This window comes from Pseudorca crassidens, chromosome X (assembly GCF_039906515.1).
Source record: "Pseudorca crassidens isolate mPseCra1 chromosome X, mPseCra1.hap1, whole genome shotgun sequence".
Taxonomy (NCBI): Eukaryota; Metazoa; Chordata; class Mammalia; order Artiodactyla; family Delphinidae; genus Pseudorca; species Pseudorca crassidens.
In genome coordinates, this window is record NC_090317.1 from 91,381,518 (window position 1) to 91,405,390 (window position 23,873).

The 23,873-nt window shown below is 38.7% G+C and overlaps 1 protein-coding gene across 2 annotated transcripts in view; it reads right to left on the bottom strand.

Moving 5' to 3' along the window:
* The window catches only part of LOC137216770 (zinc finger protein 81), a 71,125-nt gene extending 53,012 nt beyond the window's left edge, over positions 1-18,113 (bottom strand). Inside the window, exons 1-2 of one of the 2 annotated variants that reach the window (XM_067722818.1) lie at positions 17,982-18,113; positions 12,200-12,445 (exon numbers count right to left, since the gene is read on the bottom strand). In XM_067722818.1, coding sequence (XP_067578919.1) covers positions 12,200-12,271 — 72 coding nt within the window. In that variant the 5' untranslated portion in view covers positions 12,272-12,445; positions 17,982-18,113. The remainder of the gene's footprint in view (positions 1-12,199; positions 12,446-17,981) is intronic. The other variant, XM_067722820.1, reaches the window with a different exon arrangement.
* Positions 18,114-23,873: the final 5,760 nt, after the last annotated feature.

Below are 23,873 nucleotides of genomic sequence, written 5' to 3' on the forward strand. Positions count from 1 at the left end.
GTGCCCCTCCCTACCCCCGGGCCTGAGTGACCCAGAGCCTCCGAATCAGCGCCTCCTTTAACCCCGTCCTGTCTGAGCAAAGAACAGACGCCCTCCGGCGACCTACACGCACAGGCGGGGCTAAATCCAAAGCTGAGCCCCTGGGAGCTGTGAGAACAAAGAAGAGAAAGGGAAATCTCTCCCAGCAGCCTCAGAAGCAGCGGATTAAAGCTCCACAATCAACTTGATATACCCTGCATCTGTGGAATACCTGAATAGACAACGAGTCATCCCAAATTAAGGAGCCCTGTGGATGAAAGGCTCTTGGTGCTGCAGCCAGGAGTCAGTGCTGTGCCTCTGAGGTGGGAGAGCCAACTTCAGGACACTGATCCACAAGAGACCTCCCAGCTGCACATAATATCAAACAGCAAAAATTTCCGAGAGATCTCCATCTCAACGCCAGCACCCAGCTTCACTCAACGACCAGCAAGCTACAGTGCTGGACATCCTATGCCAAACAACTAGCAAGACAGGAACACAACCCCACCCATTAGCAGAGAGGCGGCCCAAAATCATAATAAGTCTACAGACACCCCAAAACACACCACCAGACGTGGACCTGCCCACCAGAAAGACAAGATCTAGCCTCATCCACCAGAACACAGGCACTAGTACCCTCCACCAGGAAGCCTACACAACCCACTGAACCAACCTTAGCCACTGGGGACAGACACAAAAAACAACAGGAACTACGAACCTTCAGCCTGCAAAAAAGGAGACCCCAAACACAGTAAGATAAGCAAAATGAAAAGACAGAAAAACACACCGCAGATGAAGGAGCAAGATAAAAACCCATCAGACCTAACAAATGAAGAGGAAATAGGCAGTCTACCTGAAAAAGAATTCAGAATAATGATAGTAAGGTTGATCCGAAATCTTGGAGATAGAATGGACAATAGAATGGACAAAATGCAAGAATCAGTTAACAAGGACCTAGAAGAACTAAAGATGAAACAAGCAACGATGAACAACACAATAAATGAAATTAAAAGTACTCTAGATGGGATCAATAGCAGAATAACTGAGGCAGAAGAACGGATAAGTGACCTGGAAGATAAAATAGTGGAAATAACTACTGCAGAGCAGAATAAAGAAAAAAGAATGAAAAGAACTGAGGACAGTCTCAGAGACCTCTGGGACAACATTAAACGTACCAACATTCGAATTATAGGGGTTCCAGAAGAAGAAGAGAAAAAGAAAGGGACTGAGAAAATATTTGAAGAGATTATAGTTGAAAACTTCCCTAATATGGGAAAGGAAATAGTTAATCAAGTCCAGGAAGCACAGAGAGTCCCATACAGGATAAATCCAAGGAGAAATACGCCAAGACACATATTAATCAAACTGTCAAAAATTAAATACAAAGAAAACATATTAAAAGCAGCAAGGGAAAAACAACAAATAACACACAAGGGAATCCCCATAAGGTTAACAGCTGATCTTTCAGCAGAAACTCTGCAAGCCAGAAGGGAGTGGCAGGACATATTGAAAGTGTTGAAGGAGAAAAACCTGCAACCAAGATTACTCTACCCAGCAAGGATCTCATTCAGATTTGATGGAGAAATTAAAACCTTTAGAGACAAGCAAAAGCTGAGAGAGTTCAGCACCACCAAACCAGCTCTACAACAACTGCTAAAGGAACTTCTCTAGGCAAGAAACACAAAAGAAGGAAAAGACCTACAATAACAAACCCAAAACAATTAAGAAAATGGGAATGGGAACATACATATCGATAATTACCTTAAATGTAAATGGACTAAATGCTCCCACCAAAAGACACAGATTGGCTGAATGGATACAAAAACAAGACCCATATATTTGCTGTCTACAAGAGACCCACTTCAGACCTAGAGACACATACAGACTGAAAGTAAGGGGACGGAAAAAGGTATTTCATGCAAATGGAAACCAAAAGAAAGCTGGAGTAGCAATTCTCATATCAGACAAAATAGATTTTAAAACAAAGACTATTAGAAGAGACAAAGAAGGACACTACATAATGATCAAGGGATCGATCCAAGAGGAAGATATAACAATTGTAAATATTTATGCACCCAACATAGGTGCACCTCAATACATAAGGCAAATACTGACAACCATAAAAGGGGAAATCGACAGTAACACATTCATAGTAGGGGACTCTAACACCCCACTTTCACCAATGGACAGATCATCCAAAATGAAAATAAATAAGGAAACACAAGCTTTAAATGATACATTAAATGAGATGGAGTTAATTGATATTTATAGGACATTCCATCCAAAAACAACAGAATACACATTTTTCTCAAGTGCTCATGGAACATTCTCCAGGATAGATCATATCTTGGGTCACAAATCAAGCCTTGGTAAATTTAAGAAAATTGAAATTGTATCAAGTATCTTTTCCGACCACAACGCTATGAGACTCGATATCAATCACAGGAGAAGATCTGTAAAAAATACAACCACATGGAGGCTAAACAATACACTACTTAATAACGAAGTGATCACTGAAGAAAGCAAAGGGGAAATCAAAAAATACCTAGAAACAAATGACAATGGAGACACGACGACTCAAAATCTATGGGATGCAGCAAAAGCAGTTCTAAGAGGGAAGTTTATAGCAATACAATCTTACCTTAAGAAACAGGAAACATCTCGAATAAACAACCTAACCTTGCACCTAAAGCAATTAGAGAAAGAAGAACAAAAAAACCCCAAAGTTAGCAGGAGGAAAGAAATCATAAAAATCAGATCAGAAATAAATGAAAAAGAAATGAAGGAAACGATAGCAAAGATCAATAAAACTAAAAGTTGGTTCTTTGAAAGGATAAACAAAATTGATAAACCATTAGCCAGACTCATCAAGAAAAAAAGGGAGAAGACTCAAATCAATAGAATTAGAAATGAAAAAGGAGAAGTAACGACTGACACTGCAGAAATACAAAAGATCATGAGAGATTACTACAAGCAACTCTATGCCAATAAAATGGACAACCTGGAAGAAATGGACAAATTCTTAGAAAGGCACAACCTGCCAAGACTGAATCAGGAAGAAATAGAAAATATGAACAGACCAATCACAAGCACTGAAATTGAAACTGTGATTAAAAATCTTCCAACAAGCAAAAGCCCAGGACCAGATGGCTTCACAGGCGAATTCTATCAAACATTTAGAGAAGAGCTATCACCTATCCTTCTCAGACTCTTCCAAAATATAGCAGAGGGAGGAACACTCCCCAACTCATTCTACGAGGCCACCATCACCCTGATACCAAAACCAGACAAGGATGTTACAAAGAAAGAAAACTACAGGCCAATATCACTGATGAACATAGATGCAAAGATCCTCAACAAAATACTAGCAAACAGAATCCAACAGCACATTAAACGGATCATACACCATGATCAAGTGGGGTTTATTCCAGGAATGCAAGGATTCTTCAATATACGCAAATCAATCAACGTGATACACCATATTAACAAATTGAAGGAGAAAAACCATATGATCATCTCAATAGATGCAGAGAAAGCTTTTGACAAAATTCAACACCCATTTATGATAAAAACCCTGCAGAAAGTAGGCATAGAGGGAACTTTCCTCAACATAATAAAGGCCATATATGACAAACCCACAGCCAACATCGTCCTCAATGGTGAAAAACTGAAAGCATTTCCACTAAGATCAGGAACAAGACAAGGTTGCCCACTCTCACCACTCTTATTCAACATAGTTTTGGAAGTTTTAGCCACAGCAATCAGAGAAGAAAAGGAAATAAAAGGAATCCAAATCGGAAAAGAAGAAGTAAAGCTGTCACTGTTTGCAGATGACATGATACTATACATACAGAATCCTAAAGATGCTACCAGAAAACTACTAGAGCTAATCAATGAATTTGGTAAAGTAGCAGGATACAAAATTAATGCACAGAAATCTCTGGCATTCCTATACACTAAGGATGAAAAATCTGAAAGTGAAATCAAGAAAACACTCCCATTTACCATTGCAACAAAAAGAATAAAATACCTAGGAATAAACCTACCTAAGGAGACAAAAGACCTGTATGCAGAAAATTATAAGACACTGATGAAAGAAATTAAAAATGATACAAATAGATGGAGAGATATACCATGTTCTTGGATTGGAAGAATCAACATTGTGAAAATGACTCTACTACCCAAAGCAATCTACAGATTCAATGCAATCCCTATGAAACTACCACTGGCATTTTTCACAGAACTAGAACAAAAAATCTCACAATTTGTATGGAAACACAAAAGACCCCGAATAGCCAAAGCAATCTTGAGAACGAAAAATGGAGCTGGAGGAATCAGGCTTCCTGACTTCATACTATACTACAAAGCTACAGTAATCAAGACAGTATGGTACTGGCACAAAAACAGAGACATGGATCAATGGAACAGGATAGAAAGCCCAGAGATAAACCCACGCACATATGGTCACCTTATCTTTGACAAAGGAGGCAGAAATGTACAGTGGAGAAAGGACAGCCTCTTCAATAAGTGGTGCTGGGAAAACTGGACAGCTACATGTAAAAGTATGAGATTAGATCACTCCCTAACACCATACACAAAAATAAGCTCAAAATGGATTAAAGACCTAAATGTAAGGCCAGAAACTATCAAACTCTTAGAGGAAAACATAGGCAGAACACTCTATGACATAAATCACAGCAAGATCCTTTTTGACCCACCTCCTAGAGAAATGGAAATAAAAACAAAAGTAAACAAATGGGACCTAATGAAACTTAAAAGCTTTTGTGCAGCAAAGGAAACCATAAAGAAGACCAAAAGACAACCCTCAGAATGGGAGAAAATATTTGCAAATGAAGCAACTGACAAAGGATTAATCTCCAAAATTTATAAGCAGCTCATGCAGCTTAATAACAAAAGAACAAACAACCCAATCCAAAAATGGGCAGAAGACCTAAATAGACATTTCTCCAAAGAAGATATACAGAGTGCCAACAAACACATGAAAGAATGCTCAACATCACTAATCATTAGAGAAATGCAAATCAAAACTACAATGAGATATCATCTCACACCAGTCAGAATGGCCATCATCAAAAAATCTAGAAACAATAAATGCTGGAGAGGGTGTGGAGAAAAGGGAACCCTCTTACATTGTTGGTGGGAATGTAAATTGATACAGCCACTGTGGAGAACAGTATGGAGGTTCCTTAAAAAGCTACAAATAGAACTACCATATGACCCAGCAATCCCACTACTGGGCATATACCCTGAGAAAACCATAATTCAAAAAGAGTCATGTACCAAAATGTTCATTGCAGCTCTATTTACAATAGCCCAGAGATGGAAACAACCTAAGTGTCCATCATCGGATGAATGGATAAAGAAGATGTGGCACATATATACAATGGAATATTACTCAGCCATAAAAAGAGACGAAATTGAGCTATTTGTAATGAGGTGGATAGACCTAGAGTCTGTCATACAGAGTGAAGTAAGTCAGAAAGAGAGAGACAAATACCGTATGCTAACACATATATATGGAATTTAAGAAAAAAAAAATGTCATGAAAAACCTAGGGGTGAAACAGGAATAAAGACACAGACTTACTAGAGAATGGACTTGAGGCTATGGGGAGGGGGAAGGGTAAACGGTGACAAAGCAATAAAGAGGCATGGACATGTATACACTACCAAACGTAAGGTAGATAGCTAGTGGGAAGCAGCCGCATAGCACAGGGAGATCAGCTCGGTGCTTTGTGACCGCCTGGAGGGGTGGGATAGGGAGGGTGGGAGGGAGGGTGACGCAAGCGGGAAGAGATATGGGAACATATGTATATATATAACTGATTCATTTTGTTGTGAATCTGAAACTAACATACCATTGTAAAGCAATTATGCTCCAATAAAGATGTTTAAAAAAAAAAAAAAAATGGGCAGAAGACCTAAACAGACATTTCTCCAAAGAAGACATACAGATGGCCAATAGGCACATGAAAAGATGCTCAACATTGCTAATTATTAGAGGAATGCAAATAAAAACTACAATGAGGTATCACCTCACACCAGTCAGAATGGCCATCATTAAAAAGATCACAAACAATAAATACTGGAGAGGATGTGGAGAAAAGGGAACCATAAGTATTCGCTTGTTTCTCTAACAAGGTCCATCAATATCTATATCGTTCTCCTGAACAAGAATAAGAGAACCATAGGATTCTTTGTTTTTCCTTTCACTCACTCTCCAACTATCTGTGTGTATAATTGTCATTTTAGTTCCATTTTGTAATGATATAAGTTCATATACATTTGCATTGTATTTTTTCATTTAGATAACAGAAACAAGCACTGATGTCAAAAATATACTTGAAGAAGAAAACTTTATCACACTAATGGAAAATGCAAAGATTACTTGAAAAAAACACAGACATACTCTGTACTTCAGTAGTAAATCTGAATTATAAAGAGACAAATGGTCGTATCTTAAAATACAAGTTTAATGCAAACTCACTGACAATGACAAGAGGATTATTTTTAAATTTGGTAAGCTGATTATAAATTGTGTACGGAAAATAAAATAGTCAAGAAAACAGTAAATTTCTGAAAAAGAAGAGTAATCAGAGACTTAGCCCTCCGATGTATTAGAATAAACTATAAATACAGAGGAATTAGAATCATAAAGACTATGACTATTAGATCAACAGAAGAGAATAAGGTGCATAAATATACCCAGAGTTATGTATTAGAATATAAATATAAATAAATAAATAAATATATATATATATATATATATCCTAATGTAGTGCTGCATATTAGTGGGGAAAATATAGGTTATTCAATAACTGGTAATGGGACAAATTTGTAGGCATCTTGAAGAAAATGAAGATTGATCCCTAGCTAAGGCTTTACAACAACAACCAAAAATCCAGATAGTCACAGAAGTAAAAGCAAAACTAAAAACATGAAAGTACCAATACTAAAAAGAAAATGCAGGAATTTTTTTTTAAATATAGCTGAGCAATGGGGAAGGCCTTCTACTTATGACACAAAGCTTGGAGGACATAAAAGATTGATAAGCACAATTATGTGAAATGCACGGAGAAAAAGTCAATATTTTCCTTTAAAAGACAACTGAGAAGTTGAGGGAAAATATTTGGGACCCAGAGACAGACCCAGACAAAGAGCTACTGTCATTAATACGTAAATAGCAAAAACCTAATAGAAAAATGGGCAAAGGAAATTTAAAATCAGCTCAGGAAAAATAATATAAACGGATCTTTAAACACAATTACATATATTCGACCTTAGTCATAACATGAGAAATGCAAATTAGATCTGTACTAATATACCATGTTTTAACTTATTATATGGGCCAAAAAGAAAAATATGACAAGACACTCTTCTGTCTTGGGTATGGTGAAAACAGGCATTCTTATACAACTGATACAACTCACAAAGAAGGTCATTTTGCTCTATCAATCAAAAATAAAAATGCATATATATCATTTGTCCTGAGAATTTCATTTGCAGAAATTTCTCTTTAAACATATTCCCTCTTGTGTCAACTGAAATATGTATAAGGATGAAATAAGGATTTTCATTGCAGCATCGTCTGTAATAGCAAAAGACTGGAAGCATCTTAAATGTCTATTAACGGGGGGCTGGTTATATTGTGATATATCCATATAATTGAATAAGATTCAGCCTTTAAAAAGAATGAGGCAACTCATTACATCTACTGACATTTAATGATCACCAAGATTTACTGTTAAATGAGAAAAGTGTTAGAAGTTTAAAAATGGCTATAGCAGAGTGTGTGTGTGTCTGTGTGTGTATGTATGTATGTTTTTGTAGCTGTCTTTGGAAAGGGTTTATGGGAGACTGCGGTCAAAATTGGAGGGTAGATATTCTTTTCCTTTTCAAAAGATTTTTATAAAATATAATACTCATTCAAAAAATACATGAAACATAAATATTTGGCTTAACTAATTATTCAAGGCAAATACCTACATAATTCCCACTCTGGTCTGGAAACAGAACATTGCCACCTCTTTGCCCAGAAGCCTTCCTCATGCCTCTTTCCCTCCTTCCACCCAGCCTCCCCATCAATCATGGAAACCACTATCCTGCCTCTGATAGTAAGCACTTGCTTTTGAGTTTCACCACCTAACCATACATCCCTGTACAATATGGTTTTGTTCTGCTTTAATTTACATAAATTAAAACAATACAAATTATTTTGTGTCTGGATTCTTTCACTCAATATTATGTTCAATTTTTGTATCTATTCTACTATTGATGGACATTTAAGTTATTTCCAGTTTCTTGCTGTTACAAGTAATGCTACAGGGAACATTTAAATGTGTGTCCCGGTACATTAGCCAAGGATTTCTCTTGGGTATTTTCCTAGAAGTGTTTCCTCATATGGTCTACGTATGCTTTGATAAAGAAGGCTAAAATGTTTTCCAAAGAGATTGTGCCAATTTACCCTCCCACCAGCAGCATATGAATTGCTGATATGAGCTAACATAGCAGCAGCTATATGTGCTGAAATGAGTATATGAACACTGATATGACCCCCTATCCTTGCTAACACTTGTCATTGTTAGACTTCTTAATTTTAGCCATTCTGGTGGGAGTGTAGTGGTATTACATTGTGGTTTAACTTCTGCATTTCCCTGATGACTAAAGAGATTGAGTACCATCTCAGGTGTTATTAGTCATTTGGATTTCTTCCTTTGTTACACACCTATTCAAATAAGGCCTCTGACTAATGGGTAGTCTGCTTTTTCTTATTGTTTTGTTGTTCTTTATACATCCTGGATATAACTCCTCTGTTGTCTGTTTCTTTTTCCACTCTGTGTCTTGTGATTTTCTTCTCAATGGAAGTAATTATCATAAAAGTCAGGAGAGTAGTTATCTTTGGAAGTAGGGGGATTCTGGAATGCTGACTATGGGTATTTTCTAGACCTATATAGTGAAAAATCACTGAGCTGTACATGTCTGTTTTGCACACTTTTCTGGATATATGTTATATTTCACAATAAAAACATTTTTTAAAGATAGGCTGAATCTACGACCCACTAACTCCACCCCTATGCATATAGTCAAGAGAGGGGTGGACACATGTACATGACAAGACATGAACAAAAATGTTCATGGCAGCATTGTTTATAATTCATATTCTATCTCACCAAAAGACCTAAAGTTACTAAAAATTGATAACAATTTGTTTTGTGGGACACCTTTCATGAACTTAAAAGGAGAAAATAAGAATATGTTCTCAGCTGCTTTTATCTGCATAAAGAAACTCATGCAGAGAAAACTAACTAACTTGGTTATACGTATTAAAGAGAGATGAACAGATAGGAGAAAGATGGGTAAGAGAATTTAGACTATATAGCTTTGTATATTTTAAATTTTTATATACTTTTTAATTTTTTATTTTTGAGCCATGTGTCTATTACTTTTTAAAAATTAGATTAAAAAACTATTACTAATGTCCTTAGAGTGATAAGATGCTACATCCATAAAACAAAAATAGTATGCTATTGTAAGGGAATATCCTGAAAAGAAACAGAGCTATTTAAAATAAAAACTTATGTATGGTTGTCATCATAACAGATGCCATCTTGGGCCTCTGCAGTTCCTCCTGTCCTTCCAATGACCCTGCCTAGAGCTGTACTGTGTGGTAAGCCTCTTCTCTGTCACCAAGGGCTTTGTAGTTAATAGATATTGTTTCACGATCGTTAGGTCTGGTGGCCTCTACGCTCTGGTAGTCTTTAAACAATAATGAAGGGCTTCCCTGGTGGCGCAGTGGTTGGGAATCCGCCTGCTATTGCAGGGGACAGGGGTTCAAGTCCTGGTCCAGGAAGATCCCACATGCCACGGAGCAACTAAGCCCGTGTGCCACAACTACTGAGCCTGTGCTCTAGAGCCCATGAGCCACAACTACTGAGCCCGTGCTCTAGAGCCCATGAGCCACAACTACTGAGCCCGCGTGCCACAACTACTGAAGCCTGCACGCCTAGAGCCCACACTCCGCAACAAGAGAAGCCCATGCACTACAACGAAGAGTAGCCCCCGCTTGCCGCAACTAGAGAAAACCCACGTGCAGCAACAAAGACCCAACACAGCCAAAAATAAATAAAAATAAAATAAATTTATAAACAATAATGAAGACCTTCACTGACATATTCCCAGTGCTCATAAGACCAGTTACCCATTCATAAATCTTGACTTAGGAATGCACTTCCTGTTTCCAAGCACGTACCCCCATACCCTAGGTTAACTATGAAATTGTCCCAATCGTCCCTCAGCTGTGCGGAATGCAGCTGCAAATACTTCTGGATCATCGCCCCCTTGATCCCACCCTGTGAGTAAGTTACCCTATAACAATAAACTGATCCATTGATTATATGGAGCTGCCTGCCTCATTTTTCAGTCTCAAGATACCTTCCCAGTTTGGTGGGCATTTTTCATTGCTTCCATCCTCCAACAATATAGAACAGCATTAATGAGAGACATAGAAGAAAACCTGGGAGGTGAAGTTTAAAAAAGAACTAGAAAGGTGAGCAAAAGAAAAAGAAATGGAAATCAGTAGGACAAAGAATTTAAAATATGGAGGATCAACAACTGAACAAGAATAGTTTTTTGAAAAGCAGAGAAAACGTGTGTATGGGTAGAAAATGACTAGACTGGAAACAGACTTGTAAAATTCTACACAAAAATGATTTCCAACCTAGAATTCTATACCCAGCCAAAAAGATAAATTTAGTGTCAGGGTCAAATAAATATATTTCCATGGTATTTATTACTTTTTTTTACTTCTATAAGTTTATTTATACAATTATATATATTATATAAATACATTTTTGCATGACATTTTCAGACATGCAAAGCTTCATAAAGTTCACCTGTCATGCATCCATTCTCAGGGACATATTGGAGGATGTGCTCCAAAAAATTAGGGGGTAAACCAAGAAAGAGGAAGACACAGGATCCAGGAAACAGGAAGGAAGGACAGGATTCCCAGGAAAGGAAATCTGACACAAGACAGAGGTAAAAAGGATTTCCTGAGGGATGGCGAACAGAACACACCAAGGTCATAGCTGTGTGTGAAGCTGAGAGAGCAACCAAACCAGCCTTCAGTGAATCAGTAAGGTCCAGGAGAGATTTCTTCAAAGAGAAGACATGATACCCAGAGCTGAGATAGCCCCCCCTCCATTACTAGCTGTGTTAACTTGGGCCAGATAGTTTTTCTTTATGCCCCAGTTCCCCCTTCTATAAAGTGGGAATAACAATGGTACCTACTTCTCCAGGTTGTTAGGAAGATGAGTTAGTATATGTAGTGTGTGTGTAACAGTGCTGGGCATATAGTAAACATTATATGAGTGTTTATAATTATTGTCACTATGATCATTACCTAATATGTTTGAATATACAGAGTGGAGATTTAAACAACTGGAAAGAATTTGGAGTTGAATTATTGATATGTATATAGTAAAGCAAAGAAATGACTAAACCAGAAAAAAAATAGTTAATTCCAGGCAAAAGGAAAAGTTGTACAGAAATAGTAATCACAGCATGGACACTACATGACTTAACTATAAACAGTCACAATAATAAACCCTGACAGTAGATCTAATAAAAACAGTGATAGCTAGAGGCAAATGTGTATATGAGTGGAGGTGCAAGGAAAAGCTGAACCTCTACCTTCCATAGTGGAAAGTCAATAGATAATGCCCAAAACGAAAAAAAATAAATCCATTAAAAAGATTAAGAATGCTTGCTTCTAGGGAGTTGGAATCTGGGAGAAACAAAGCAGGGAAGAGCCACTGTTTTAAGAAGACTTCAAAAACTACTTGGCACCTTTTGCCACTTATAAATAAAACTAGAAACTAATTTCAAATTACAAAGTGGCAAAAAATATTCACAAAAATATATAAGAAAGATAAAGGGTTATTAACCTTAATATTCAAAAAAAACTGTAAACATCCATAAGCTAAAATAAATAACTCAGCAATGGACAGGAAAAGGAAATTCACATAAGGGAAATAAATCCAATAAAAACCCCCTGATTATGTTGCCTGGTTAAAAAAAAAGTCATACAAATTCAAATAATGAGATATTATCTTTCATTCTGGATGAATTCCAGTCCCTGGGCACCTCTTCTTCTTCCTTACCTCACAGGAGTTGTCACACCCCCCTGTAGTCAGGGCCAGGGATGGCCCAGGAGCGCACCGGTTGGCTGGCATCTTCCCCCTGGGCCTAAGCACCCGGGCTCTCTTGCTGACAACTCCACTCTTCCCAGGAACCCGAGGTCAGGTGGGCACCTGTGGACTCAACCAGAGCTGCTGGGGCCTGAAGGAAGATCCTGCAGCCTTCACTATGGGGTCTGGCCCAGGGGCTCCACAGAGACTCCAAGAAACCTGGAAAGACAGTGTCCACTTGGTCAGGCATTCAACATTCACCCCACAAGCGCTTCCTGAGGGCACCGAAGTATAGCTCACGACACTGGATACTGTGGAGTAGACAAAGCCACATCAACACCGATTCAAGTTATTCATTACAATGGAATATGAGCAAGACCATGAGATTTAGACTAAAATTAATAAAAGCTTCATTTCTAGCTCTGCCAACCTTTAGCTATATGAATATGAAAATGTTTCTTCAGACTTTTTCCCCAAAACAAATCAAAACTATTTATTTCAAGGGGTTGTGAAAATTAAATGAGATGATGTTTTTAAGGCACTCAGCACCAGACTGGCCCAGGTAAACATTTAATTCATATTAGCAAGTACTGTTATTACAAGGACTCATGTAATATACAGAAGGAGGTACCTCATTTAATTTGCACAACAATCACGTCATCCATGTGTTGCTGTAGTTATTATTATCTCATTTTATGCATACAGAAACAGAGGTTTGTGATGTTAAATCAAACTCAGTCTACATTCTCAGTGGTACATCACATGGTACCTTTTATGTGGGAGGCTCAAAATAAACATGGTTCTATTTAACAAATGTTGAAAACATGACCGTAATTTGGAATAAAAATTAAAAAAAAAATGTTAAGTAAAGTTTCTTAAAACAGAAGAGATATGCAATAAGGAAAATACTAGTAGCCTGGGACTAAAATTTTTAATTACCTCAAAAACATCCAGAGGTGAAAAATGTTTCTCCTGTTGAGGGAACTAGGGAGGGGAGGGTGTCTCTGTGTCCAAATTGAGGTACAATTTCATTACGATCAACTAATACAGGCACTACAGATTTAGTCATTCTTGTTGGGAAAGGGTAAATATCACATAAAATGAAGAGGAACTTAATTAGGACAACAAAAGTAAGAAATGAGATGAAGAGGAAACAACAGAGTAAAAGAAATAAGGAGTAAAATAAAATTAAAGGTATGAACAAATTAAATTTTAAACACATAAAGATGATGTTGTGCCAGAGAAAGAGAATATGCTTTCTTTTCTTACACCCATGGAACTTTTACAAAATTCTATCAAATAACCTGGCCACACAAAAAATCTTGTAGATGTCTGAATGTTGGGAATTGACAGACTACATTCTCTGATTATAGTATAAGATGTTCAACGTCATTAGTCCTTAGGGAAATGTAATCAAAACCAAAAATGTTCTGGGACTTCCCTGGTGGTCAAGTGGTTAAGAATCTGTCTTGCTATGCAGGGGACGCCAGTTTGATCCCTGGTCAGGGAACTAAGATCCCACATGCCATGGGGCAACTAAGCTCGTGCGACACAACTAGAGAACCTGACTGCTGCAACTACAGAGCCCACACACTCTGGAGCCCGCGCACTGCAACGAAGAGCCTGCACGCCACAACAAAAGGTCCTGCATGCCGCAACTAAGACCCGACGCAGCCAAAAAATAAATAAATATTTTTAAAAATCAAAAATGTTCTATTCATTAGGAGACTACTTCATATACACAAAGATGGCAAAAAAAAAGATAGTAACAAGTGTTTGTGAGATGTGAATGAAACTGAGCTCATACATTACTGGTAGAATTGTAAAATGGTGCAGCCACTCTGAAAAACAGGTTGGCAGTTCCTCAAAATGCTACCCATAGAGTTGTCATATGACCCAGCAGTTCCACTCCTAGGTATCTACCAAGAGAAATGAAAACCCATGTCCACTCCAAAACTTGTATACAAATATTCACAGCAGTATTATTCATAATAGCCCAAAAGCAGAAAGCACTTAAATGTCCATCAACTGATGAACAGATAAACAAAATTTGGTGTGTCCATACAATGGAATATTATTTGGCAATAAAAAAAGAAGTACCAATACACACTGTAACATGAATGAACCTTGAAATCATTATCGTACGTGAAAGAAGCCAGTCACAAAGACCACATATTTTATGATTCCATTTATATGAAATGTCCAGAATAGGCAAATATATAGAGACAGAAAACTGATTAGAAGTTGCCTAGGGCTGGGGGTAGGGGGTGGCATGAATGGTGAATATCTGCTAATGTGTGCAAGGTTTCTTTCTGGTGTGTTGAAAATATTCTAAAATTAGATTGTGGTGATGACTGAACAACTCTGTGAATGTACTAAAAACCACTGAATTGTATACTTTAAATGGGTGAATCTTAAGGTATTGAATATATATAAATAAGTCTGTTTTATATATCTAAATAAATAAATCTGTTTTAAAAGAAAAGAAACAGGCTTCCCTGGTGGCGCAGTGGTTGAGAGTCCGCCTGCCGATGCAGGGGACACGGGCTCGGGCCCCGGTCCGGGAGGATCCCACATGCCGCGGAGTGGCTGGGCCCGTGAGCCATGGCCACTGAGCCTGCGCGTCCAGAGCCTGTGCTCCGCAACGGGAGAGGCCACAGCAGGGAGAGGCCCGCGTACCGCAAAAAAAAAAAAAAAAAAAAAATACAGCAAAAACCAGTTACCACTAATCTTAAGAAGATAAACACTGTGAATGATGAAAAAGTTAATAGAGTGGAAACAGCTTCTGGAGATATACAAAAGGAACCTGCACATTTCTTAAAAGGCCTTTCTCTTGAACCTCTGCAGAAACAGCAGACTCCTCAGCAGTGTCATAAAAATGAACCAGTTAATGGTGAGGAAGCTACAAGATTAATGGCTCAGCTGTAATACACTGGTGATGTATCAAACTGCCCCCAAAGACCAACAAAGTAAACGTTTTATACAATAAATAAATAAAAACAAAGAAGAGCTAAGTATTCAATCGAGAACGTCAGAAGTAGAAAAAAACCAAAATGAAGCAACCCCCCGAAAGGAAAATAGTAACTAATAAAAACCTTAAATAAGTCAAATAAATATAACAATGGGAGTTTAAAGAAAACAAAGAGCTGGTCCTTTAAAATGACGGATGTCACAGATAACCCCCTAGCAAATGAGATAAAGAAGAGTTTAAAAACATATACACACACACACATACACACACAGAGAAAGAGAGAGAGCGAGAGCGAGGGAGAGGGAGAGGGAGAGGGAGAGAGAGACAGAATGAGAATCTTTCCCAGATCAGGCAGTGTTTCAAAGTAGTTATTGCGGGATATTATGCATAACTGTATAGCAACATATTTTAATATTGATGTGAAGCAGATGCTTCCCCAGCAAAATGTAAATTAACAAAGTTAATACAGGAAAATACAGGTAGAAGAGAATAATGAATGTAGAAGAGACCAGGGAAAAAATGACATAACAGCAAATACAAACAGAAAGACTCTGAAAGGTAAAAAGGAAAGGCAGACAGTCCACAGACCTCAGGGCCTAAGGAACAACACAGCGGTGAGTTCCCTGGGTTTCATTTTCCCTCCCATATATCACAAACAGGGCACTAGAAAAGCTTATAACTCAGAACCATCAATAGCTACAGACAAAAAAAGCTCTAAGAAAAGCCTGCTCCCCTTAATCAAAGGACCAAGAAAAGGGTGTCCTAACTGAACATACCCATTCTACTGCAGCCAAACACTAATAGAATACACATTCTCTTCAAGCACCTGTGCTACATTCTCCAGGGTCATAAAACAAACCTTAATAAATTGAAATCGTACAGCATATGTTCCCTGATTATAACAGCATCAAACTAGAAATCAATAACAGAAAGGTAACAGGAAAGTCTCCAAACATTTGGAAAGTAAACAACACATTTCTATATAATCCATGGATCAAAGGGGAAGTCTCAAGGGAAATTAAAAAGTAATGAATGAAAATCAAAATACAACATATCAAAATTTGCGGGATGCAGATAAAGCAGCATGGAGAGGGAAATTTATAATGCTAAATGTTTATATTAGAAAAGAATTAAGGTATTAAATCAGTAAGGTAAGCTCCCACCATAAGATACTAGAAAAAGAAGAGCAAAGAAAACCCAAAGCAAATAGAAAGAAAGAAGTAATAGATATAAGAGCAGAAATCAATAAAATTGAAAACAAAAACAATAGAGAAAAATCAATGAAAACAAAAGCTGGTTCTTTGAAAAGACCGATAAAATTGGTAATCCTCTAGCAAGACTGACAAAGATAAAAAGAGATAAGACACAAATTACCAATATCAGAAATGAAACAGGAGATATAACTATAGATCCTGCAGCCATTAAAAGAAAAGTAAGGGAATACCACACACCACTTTATGCACATAAATTCAACAACTTGGATGAAATAGTCCAATTCCTCACAAAACAGAGACTCCCACAACTTACCCACTATTAAATATGAAGATACTCTGAAAAGATATTAAATAGATAACCCGAATAGTCATTTGACTACTACAGAAATTGAAGCCATAATCAAAAGCTTCCAAAAGGAAATTTCCAGGCCCAGATGGTTTCACTGGAGAATTCTATCAAATATTTAAAGAAAAATAACATAATTCTACACAATCTCTTCCAGAAAATAGAAGAGAACACTTTCTAACTCATTTATTGAGATCAGTATTACCCTAATACTAAAACCAGAAAAAGAAAGTACAAAAAAAGAAAACTATAGACCAACATCTCTCACGAACTTAGACACAAAAATCCTCAAAAACAAAAGCATTAACCAATCAATTCCTGCAATATAAAAAAAGAATTATACACCACAACCAAGTGAGGCTTATTCCAGGAATGTAAAGCTGATTCAATATTCAAAAATCAATAAGGGCATTCCCCCATATTAACAAGCCAAAGAAGAAAAACCATATAAATTCACACAGTATTGACAAAATTCAACACACATTCATGATAAAAGACACATAGATAGACACATAAATAAATGGAACATAATAGAGAACCTAGAAATAGCCACACAAAAGTATGGCAAATTTATTTTTGACACAGGTACAGAACGAGTCCGTGGAGGAACTACCGTCTTTTTAACAAACGGTGCTTGAGTAATTGGACAGCCAAATAAATGCACCTTGATCTAAGTCTCACACTTTATACAAAACTTAACTCAAAATATATCATGGACAGCAGGAAGGAGAAATGAACAAATCATCATCACAGTGAAGACTTAATCTCTCCTTTCTCTGTAATAGAACTAGCAGGGAAAAAAAAGTACAAATTTTGTACAACACAATTGACGACTAAACAATTAAATATTATTTTCGAATTATACATGGAACATTTATAAAACAATTCACCAAGGACTAGGCCATGACTCCCCTCATATTTCAAGGAATGAGCTTCATGTAGACATTTTTCTAACCACAGAAAACTAAGGTTAGAAGTCTAGTAAAAAGATAAACTTCTGTAAAATGAAAGCGCACTTTTAAATAATTCATGAGCAAAAAAAATAATAATCAACTCTTAGAAAACACTTATAATGCACCAAACCTTGTGGGTCTCAGAGTGAATTTTAAGACCTTAACGTTGATATGAGAAAAGAGGAAAGCCTGAAAAATAACAAGCGAATCATCCAACTACATTCAGACAACCGATTCCATCACTGACCACACAGAATTCCTCAACACTCACCCTCCCCGGGTCCCCATCACCTCCACATCCCTCCGGCAAAGAGCACGGGGATCCTCTTGACAACAACTATTAAACCGCGGCCGAAAACCGCAGCAGTTTCCGGTCACCACCCCTAGCACCGCCCCTTCTCGGGGTTTGGGGCTTTACACGAAGGGGCGTGGTTCTGCACATGCGCAAAATCACATTCGAAGCCGCAGTCAGCCAGAGCCAACATGGAGATGTTACGGAGTCTGTGTTTAGTTGCCTTCAGTGCCCCTAGGCAGCATTGTCAGGCGGGGAACATGGCCGCGCCCAGGTTGCGCTTCCTCATGGAGTACGCCATGTTGGAGGAGTGTCCATTCCGTACAGAGGATGAGGAAGCCTCTAAACTCACATTGCTGAGCACTGGCGCTGTCTCACAGATGGTGGGGAGAGAGGGTGGGGACGTTTCTCTGGGCGGGCATCCTGGGATCTGTGTAATAATGTTCAGAGAAGCTGAGAGGCCTCTGGAAAGACGCAGAGGTGCCAGTGGCTGTTATCTCCTGGCAGATACCACAGGATGAGAAGAAGTAGGACTGCTTGCGGGCCTCTCCTGGAACATACCACGAGGGGAGAAAGGGAAGAAATCAGGGACCTGCAAGTCCTCCTAGGATATAGCCCTGGGGAAAAGGGGGAGGAGTCAGTGTTAGATTCCCCTCTGCTGGGCTTGTTGGGGTTGGCTGTGGGGTTTGGATGCTCCCATAATCTACATTATCTCCCACTCCAGCTACCCGAGCTAAAGTAGAAGTTCTTACCAATAAAGGTTTTTGATTTTTCCCTTAATCTAATGCAATATGTCAATAAAAGTATCTTTAGGAAAATTTATTTTTATGTTCTTATAAAATAAAATCTATATAGTAATAGTGCCCTTACTTTGCAAGTGTAGCTTTAAGACAAGATTGATTCTGCCCTTCAACCAATTTGTTGCCCCTTATCACCCCCAATATGGAAATTCTGGAGATGCCTGTGCCTTCTGGGAGATGTTACTGGGGCAGAAGGGGAAGAAGTCATGCTACCCTTCACCTGGGAATGCCTACTTATCTTTCAAAACCAAGTTCAGCTATCTCCTCCAGGGAATCTTCCTGAAAGAGGTAGAAGGCTCTGTAACCCTCTGAAGGCCTTTTTGAATCCTCAAGTGAAGAAGGTGTTTTGAGGGGCTCAGGTGTGAACTTGCTGGATGCTCTCAGTCCGGCCACATCCCCTCTGGGCCTCAGTTTAACAATCTGGAATGTAAGGGTGTCCTATCCCAATTAGCCTAAGACCATCTGGGATTAATCTGTAGTCAGACAAATCTATCGGTCAGTGAGGGAGACCACACGCCAGAGGAACCATGGGGTGGCTCACTAAACAAGGAAAAAATAGAGTTATTATGGAATTCTGAGGAATGGTGAAGTTCAGGTGAAATGTGAATGAAGCAGTGTTCTGGTAAACTCAAAGCAAAGCAGGGCTGTATGTGGACTATGAAGTGAACCCAGAATCCTGTTTCCTTGGAAACCATAAAGTTAAGATAGATACAGAATTTTGTATCTAGATACCCCTTCTCTCTGCACTGGGGTTAGAAATCTTAGCTGCGGTGTCTAAGTGACTTATAATCTTCAGCAAGAGTGAGATGTTTTATCTGTACTGATATCACTTCAAACAGTAGTTTCTGATAGCCTATGATTGTAGAGAACAGTTTCTCAGTGAGTAAAAAAGCAGTAGTCACTCAAAGTAGGAGTTATTTATGGCATTACAGCTGCAGGACATCCTTGGGAGAAATAATATTTTCTGTTAATTTCGCATCTGACTTAATCTGTGTCTGTTCTCCCAGCCTTATGAGTGGCAGAGCAGACTTTTATACCCTGAGCTAATTTTTACTTTCTTAGAGGGTTGGATTCTCTGATTATCCCAGATTCTCTTTCTGCCCCTATAGCCCTGGTCTGAGTGTTTGTTGAATGAATAAATGAAAGAAGAAATGGAATAAGTGGAAGCATGTTTGGCATGCATACATGTCTAATAGAGCTCCAGGAATCATTGTTAATGTGAGTGTCGTAATAGCACTATGGTTACGTTTTTAAAAAACTAAGTCTATTAGACTATTTCAGAGAAGGAAAAAAAAAGAGCCAATAAACATATGAAACGTAAAAAATATTTTGTCAAATTGTTGTGGGTATAAAAAAAGTTAAAGGTTTTGTCAACTGCTAACTGTAAGCTTGCAACAAAATAAATTCAGAAATAGACATTTGAGATATGACTCTGAAAGGAATCAAACTTTGGATGGCTTCCTAATAGGAAAAAAGTAACTAGCCTCATTTAGGGGGACAAAGTAATTCCAGATGGACAATTGTTTCATGGAGACTACAGTCTTTGGAGATTATATTCTGAGATAAGTAAAGAAAATTTATGATAATATAGTTGATTTTGCAATATTAATGATGTATAAACAGTCAAGTGCATTTATTGTGTTCCTGAGGTTGCATAATTGATTGAGTCAAGTGCAAATAAGAGTGCTATTACTTTCAGCATGTAAAGTTTTCTTTTCTGCATTGTATCAACTTCATGGCTGTTTTCCTTTGAAGAATAAAAAATGACCAAAAGGAGCCAACATATTCAAGTAGTTAGAGTTGGGGACTGGAACTTTTGTTATGTAAGTTTAATAATATAGTCTTCATTTTATTGCTGGCTCAAAAAAAAAACATATGAAGAGATGTTCAAAGTCATCAGCGATCAGGGAAATACAAATCATGACATGATGAGATGACATTTTACACCCATTCAATTTGCAAATATTTAAGTCTGACAGTACAGTGTTGCAGAGGATGTACAGCTACAGGATCTTTTTGCCCTGTTGAAGGAATATAGACCAGTGTAACTACTTTAGAAAATAGTTAGCATTTCCTCCTACAGCGAATATGTACATACCTCACAATCTATCCAGTCCACTCTTAGGAATATATCCATGAGAAACACTTGCACATGAAACCTAGGATATGCATGGCATCCTGTTCACAATAGCAAGACCTGGAAACAAAAATGGATGGAGTCAAAATGAATGAACTAGAACAGTACCCAACAATAAGGATGAGTTTAAGGGAAAAAACAAACCCTGTGATTCCCAAAATAGTATATAAAACATAACACACGTTTATAAAATTAAAAGCTACTAATATAAAGAACATGAACTATTTAGGATTTTGTATAGTTGTGATAAAATTATATAAAAAGGAAATAAAAAATTGATGAACTTGGGATTTAGGATGATACTTACCTCAGCTGAGGGCAGGCAGGGCCATCAATTGGGGGAACACATGGATAGATGGAGGTTATTAAGGCCATACCTTTTCTTTTGGGTGGTAGGTGCATAAGTGCTAATTATATTATTGAAACTAACTAATATTTAAGTTAATTGGGAAAATTAAACTGTTAGATAAACACTTAAATGTAAAAAGAGGAAGTCTGCATGGAGAAAAGTGATGTCCCTTTCTTGAATGGGGTAAGAAAATCTCTGGCTCCAGCCCAGAGATGCCACCCAGTTGTGGGATGAGCAGGGAGGCAGAAGCTCCATGGCATTGATACTTTCTGTGGCCCCTGCCAAAAGTGCTCTGGCCCCAGGGCTCACTCCATCACACTACTCGTGCACCTGCTCAAATGTCCTTTCTTCGGATGTTTTTCTTCCCCGATCTACCCCCACAACTCTCTAGCTCCTCGCCATGCTTTCGTTTTCTTCATAGCCTTCCTTTTTATCAGAAATTATCTTATTCATTTACTGTTTGCACATTTCTTTGTTCGTGCTGATACTGCAGTGATTTCTGCTTCTCACGTATGTGGAGTAATCAACTGCCTTATTTTTAGTATCTTACCATACATGTAGAGAGCAGCAAAACACATGCACTGGATTCATTTTCTTAAAAGATTAATTACTCCCTCCTAAAGACTCTACAGGCATCTCTGGATGACATGACTAATTATAAAATTGTCTTCTAGAGTAATGCAGAAAATACTAGAGATGGAGAACTTCTAAGTATGTAAGACCCTATTCGTTCATTCACCAAATATTTATTGATCACCAGTCACTGCTCTTGGTACTTGTTGTTTGGTAAAACAAAACAGCCCCCAAGTCCCTAGCTTCCTGGACCTGACCTCCTAGTGGGGAAGAGAGGCAATAAACATTGTTGAAAGGTGATAACTGCTAAAGAGGGGTGGATAGGGCAGAGTGATGTGAATTGGAAATGCTGGAGGACTGCACTTTAACTAGGAAGATCAGAGTCTCCTTTTAAACTCTACCACCGACTGCCCTGCATCCTGGAGCAGGCCAGTCTCGAATCCTCACATTTATATGGGCATGTAGTTGAAAACGAGGAAGAACGCAAGGTCAGAATATTTTCATATCTGCAGCTAAGGATGTAATGATGAGTACCTCTTTGCCCTACGGTAGATGCAAGGAGTAATATCCACAGTCTTCTGATCAGTCTTGTCTTGCATGCCTTCCTTTAGTAGGTAAAAAATAGTTTACAATATTTACTGAGCAGGGACCTCTGGACAAACAGCCACAACCATTTACATGTGTCAGTAGATAGAAGGCAATGATAGCTTATTTATTTTACACCCAGCTTTTTAATGGAAAAATTTCACACTATTATTGGGTAATCACAGAGTCCAGCCCTCTGCTGTCCAGAATGTTGAACTGGGGCTCAAAAAGGACGTGACTGGTCTGAGGGCACAAAGACATAGAGAACACCAGAGCTCAGGGCCAGGTCCTTTCAAATAGGACCTGCGCGTCAGAAGGACCTTCAGCTGGCATTGAGCCTCTACCACCGTCAGAGAGGGCTTCCCACAGGACACATGTGAGATGGGTTTTGAAGAATGTGTAGCAGTTCATCCATTGAGGGGATATGGTGGATTCTTCTCACCTCTGCCCCCACGACATCTCCCATAGGGGCAATGGCTTCTCCATAATTTCCATATTTGAGGCCCTAAGGGGCAACAAACTCCTTGTGGGACAGGATTGGAAATTTGTTGTAAGGCTGCACTTGCATAATTATTACTTAGATGTTATTTTACAAGGAAGTATGAATAATCCTGGAAGATGTTTTTACTGACACATTACATTAGACAGAGAAAACAACCATTAGCCATATCAATTTAAAACTAATTGGGGGGGGGTGTCCCTGGTGGCCTGCTGGTTAAGATTCTGGGCTTTCACTGTGGTGACCCGGGTTCAATCCCTGGTTGGGGAACTGAGATCCTACCAGCCAGGAGGTGCGGCCCAAAAATAAATAAACTAATTTTTGTTGATACCAATTATTTCAGTTGGAGTGACTAGTGTGAGGGTTGATTGAGATTACCCCGACGCTCCCACCCCGACTTCTCTCCCCTCGTGGTATCGGGGAGGAGGGGTACAGTATCGCTCCTACTCCCCCTTCTACAACACTCCATAGTATCGGCCAGGGGAGGGTACCATCCTGACATTTCTCCCCTCAACTCCAGTGGTATCTCCCAGACACACTCTGGGTTCTTATTCTTACTCTTTTCATTAGTAATGGCTCCCCTCTCACCCGTGCCATGTCCCTTGGAGCCCCTCAGAGGCTAAATGCAAAGACCCCCATGCACCAGGAAGTCTACCCAAAGAAGGGTAGTCCACCTCCTCCCAAGGCAGCCCCACTGTTCTGCTGCGTGAGGCAGGAGGCAACAGCTTCTTCCACTGTACGGCACGGACACCCTTCCATGATGGCGGCCCCCTGAAGCAGCAACATTTGGATGCGGCCATATTCCGAGCCCAGCAAAGCCGCAGAGGGTAAGGGAACTCTCACGGACTCTGCGTGAAAGTGCCCTGTTGATTGGGGAACGGAGCTTCGCAAGTGCTTTTGAGCATGCGCATGAGACACCCCCCGCCCC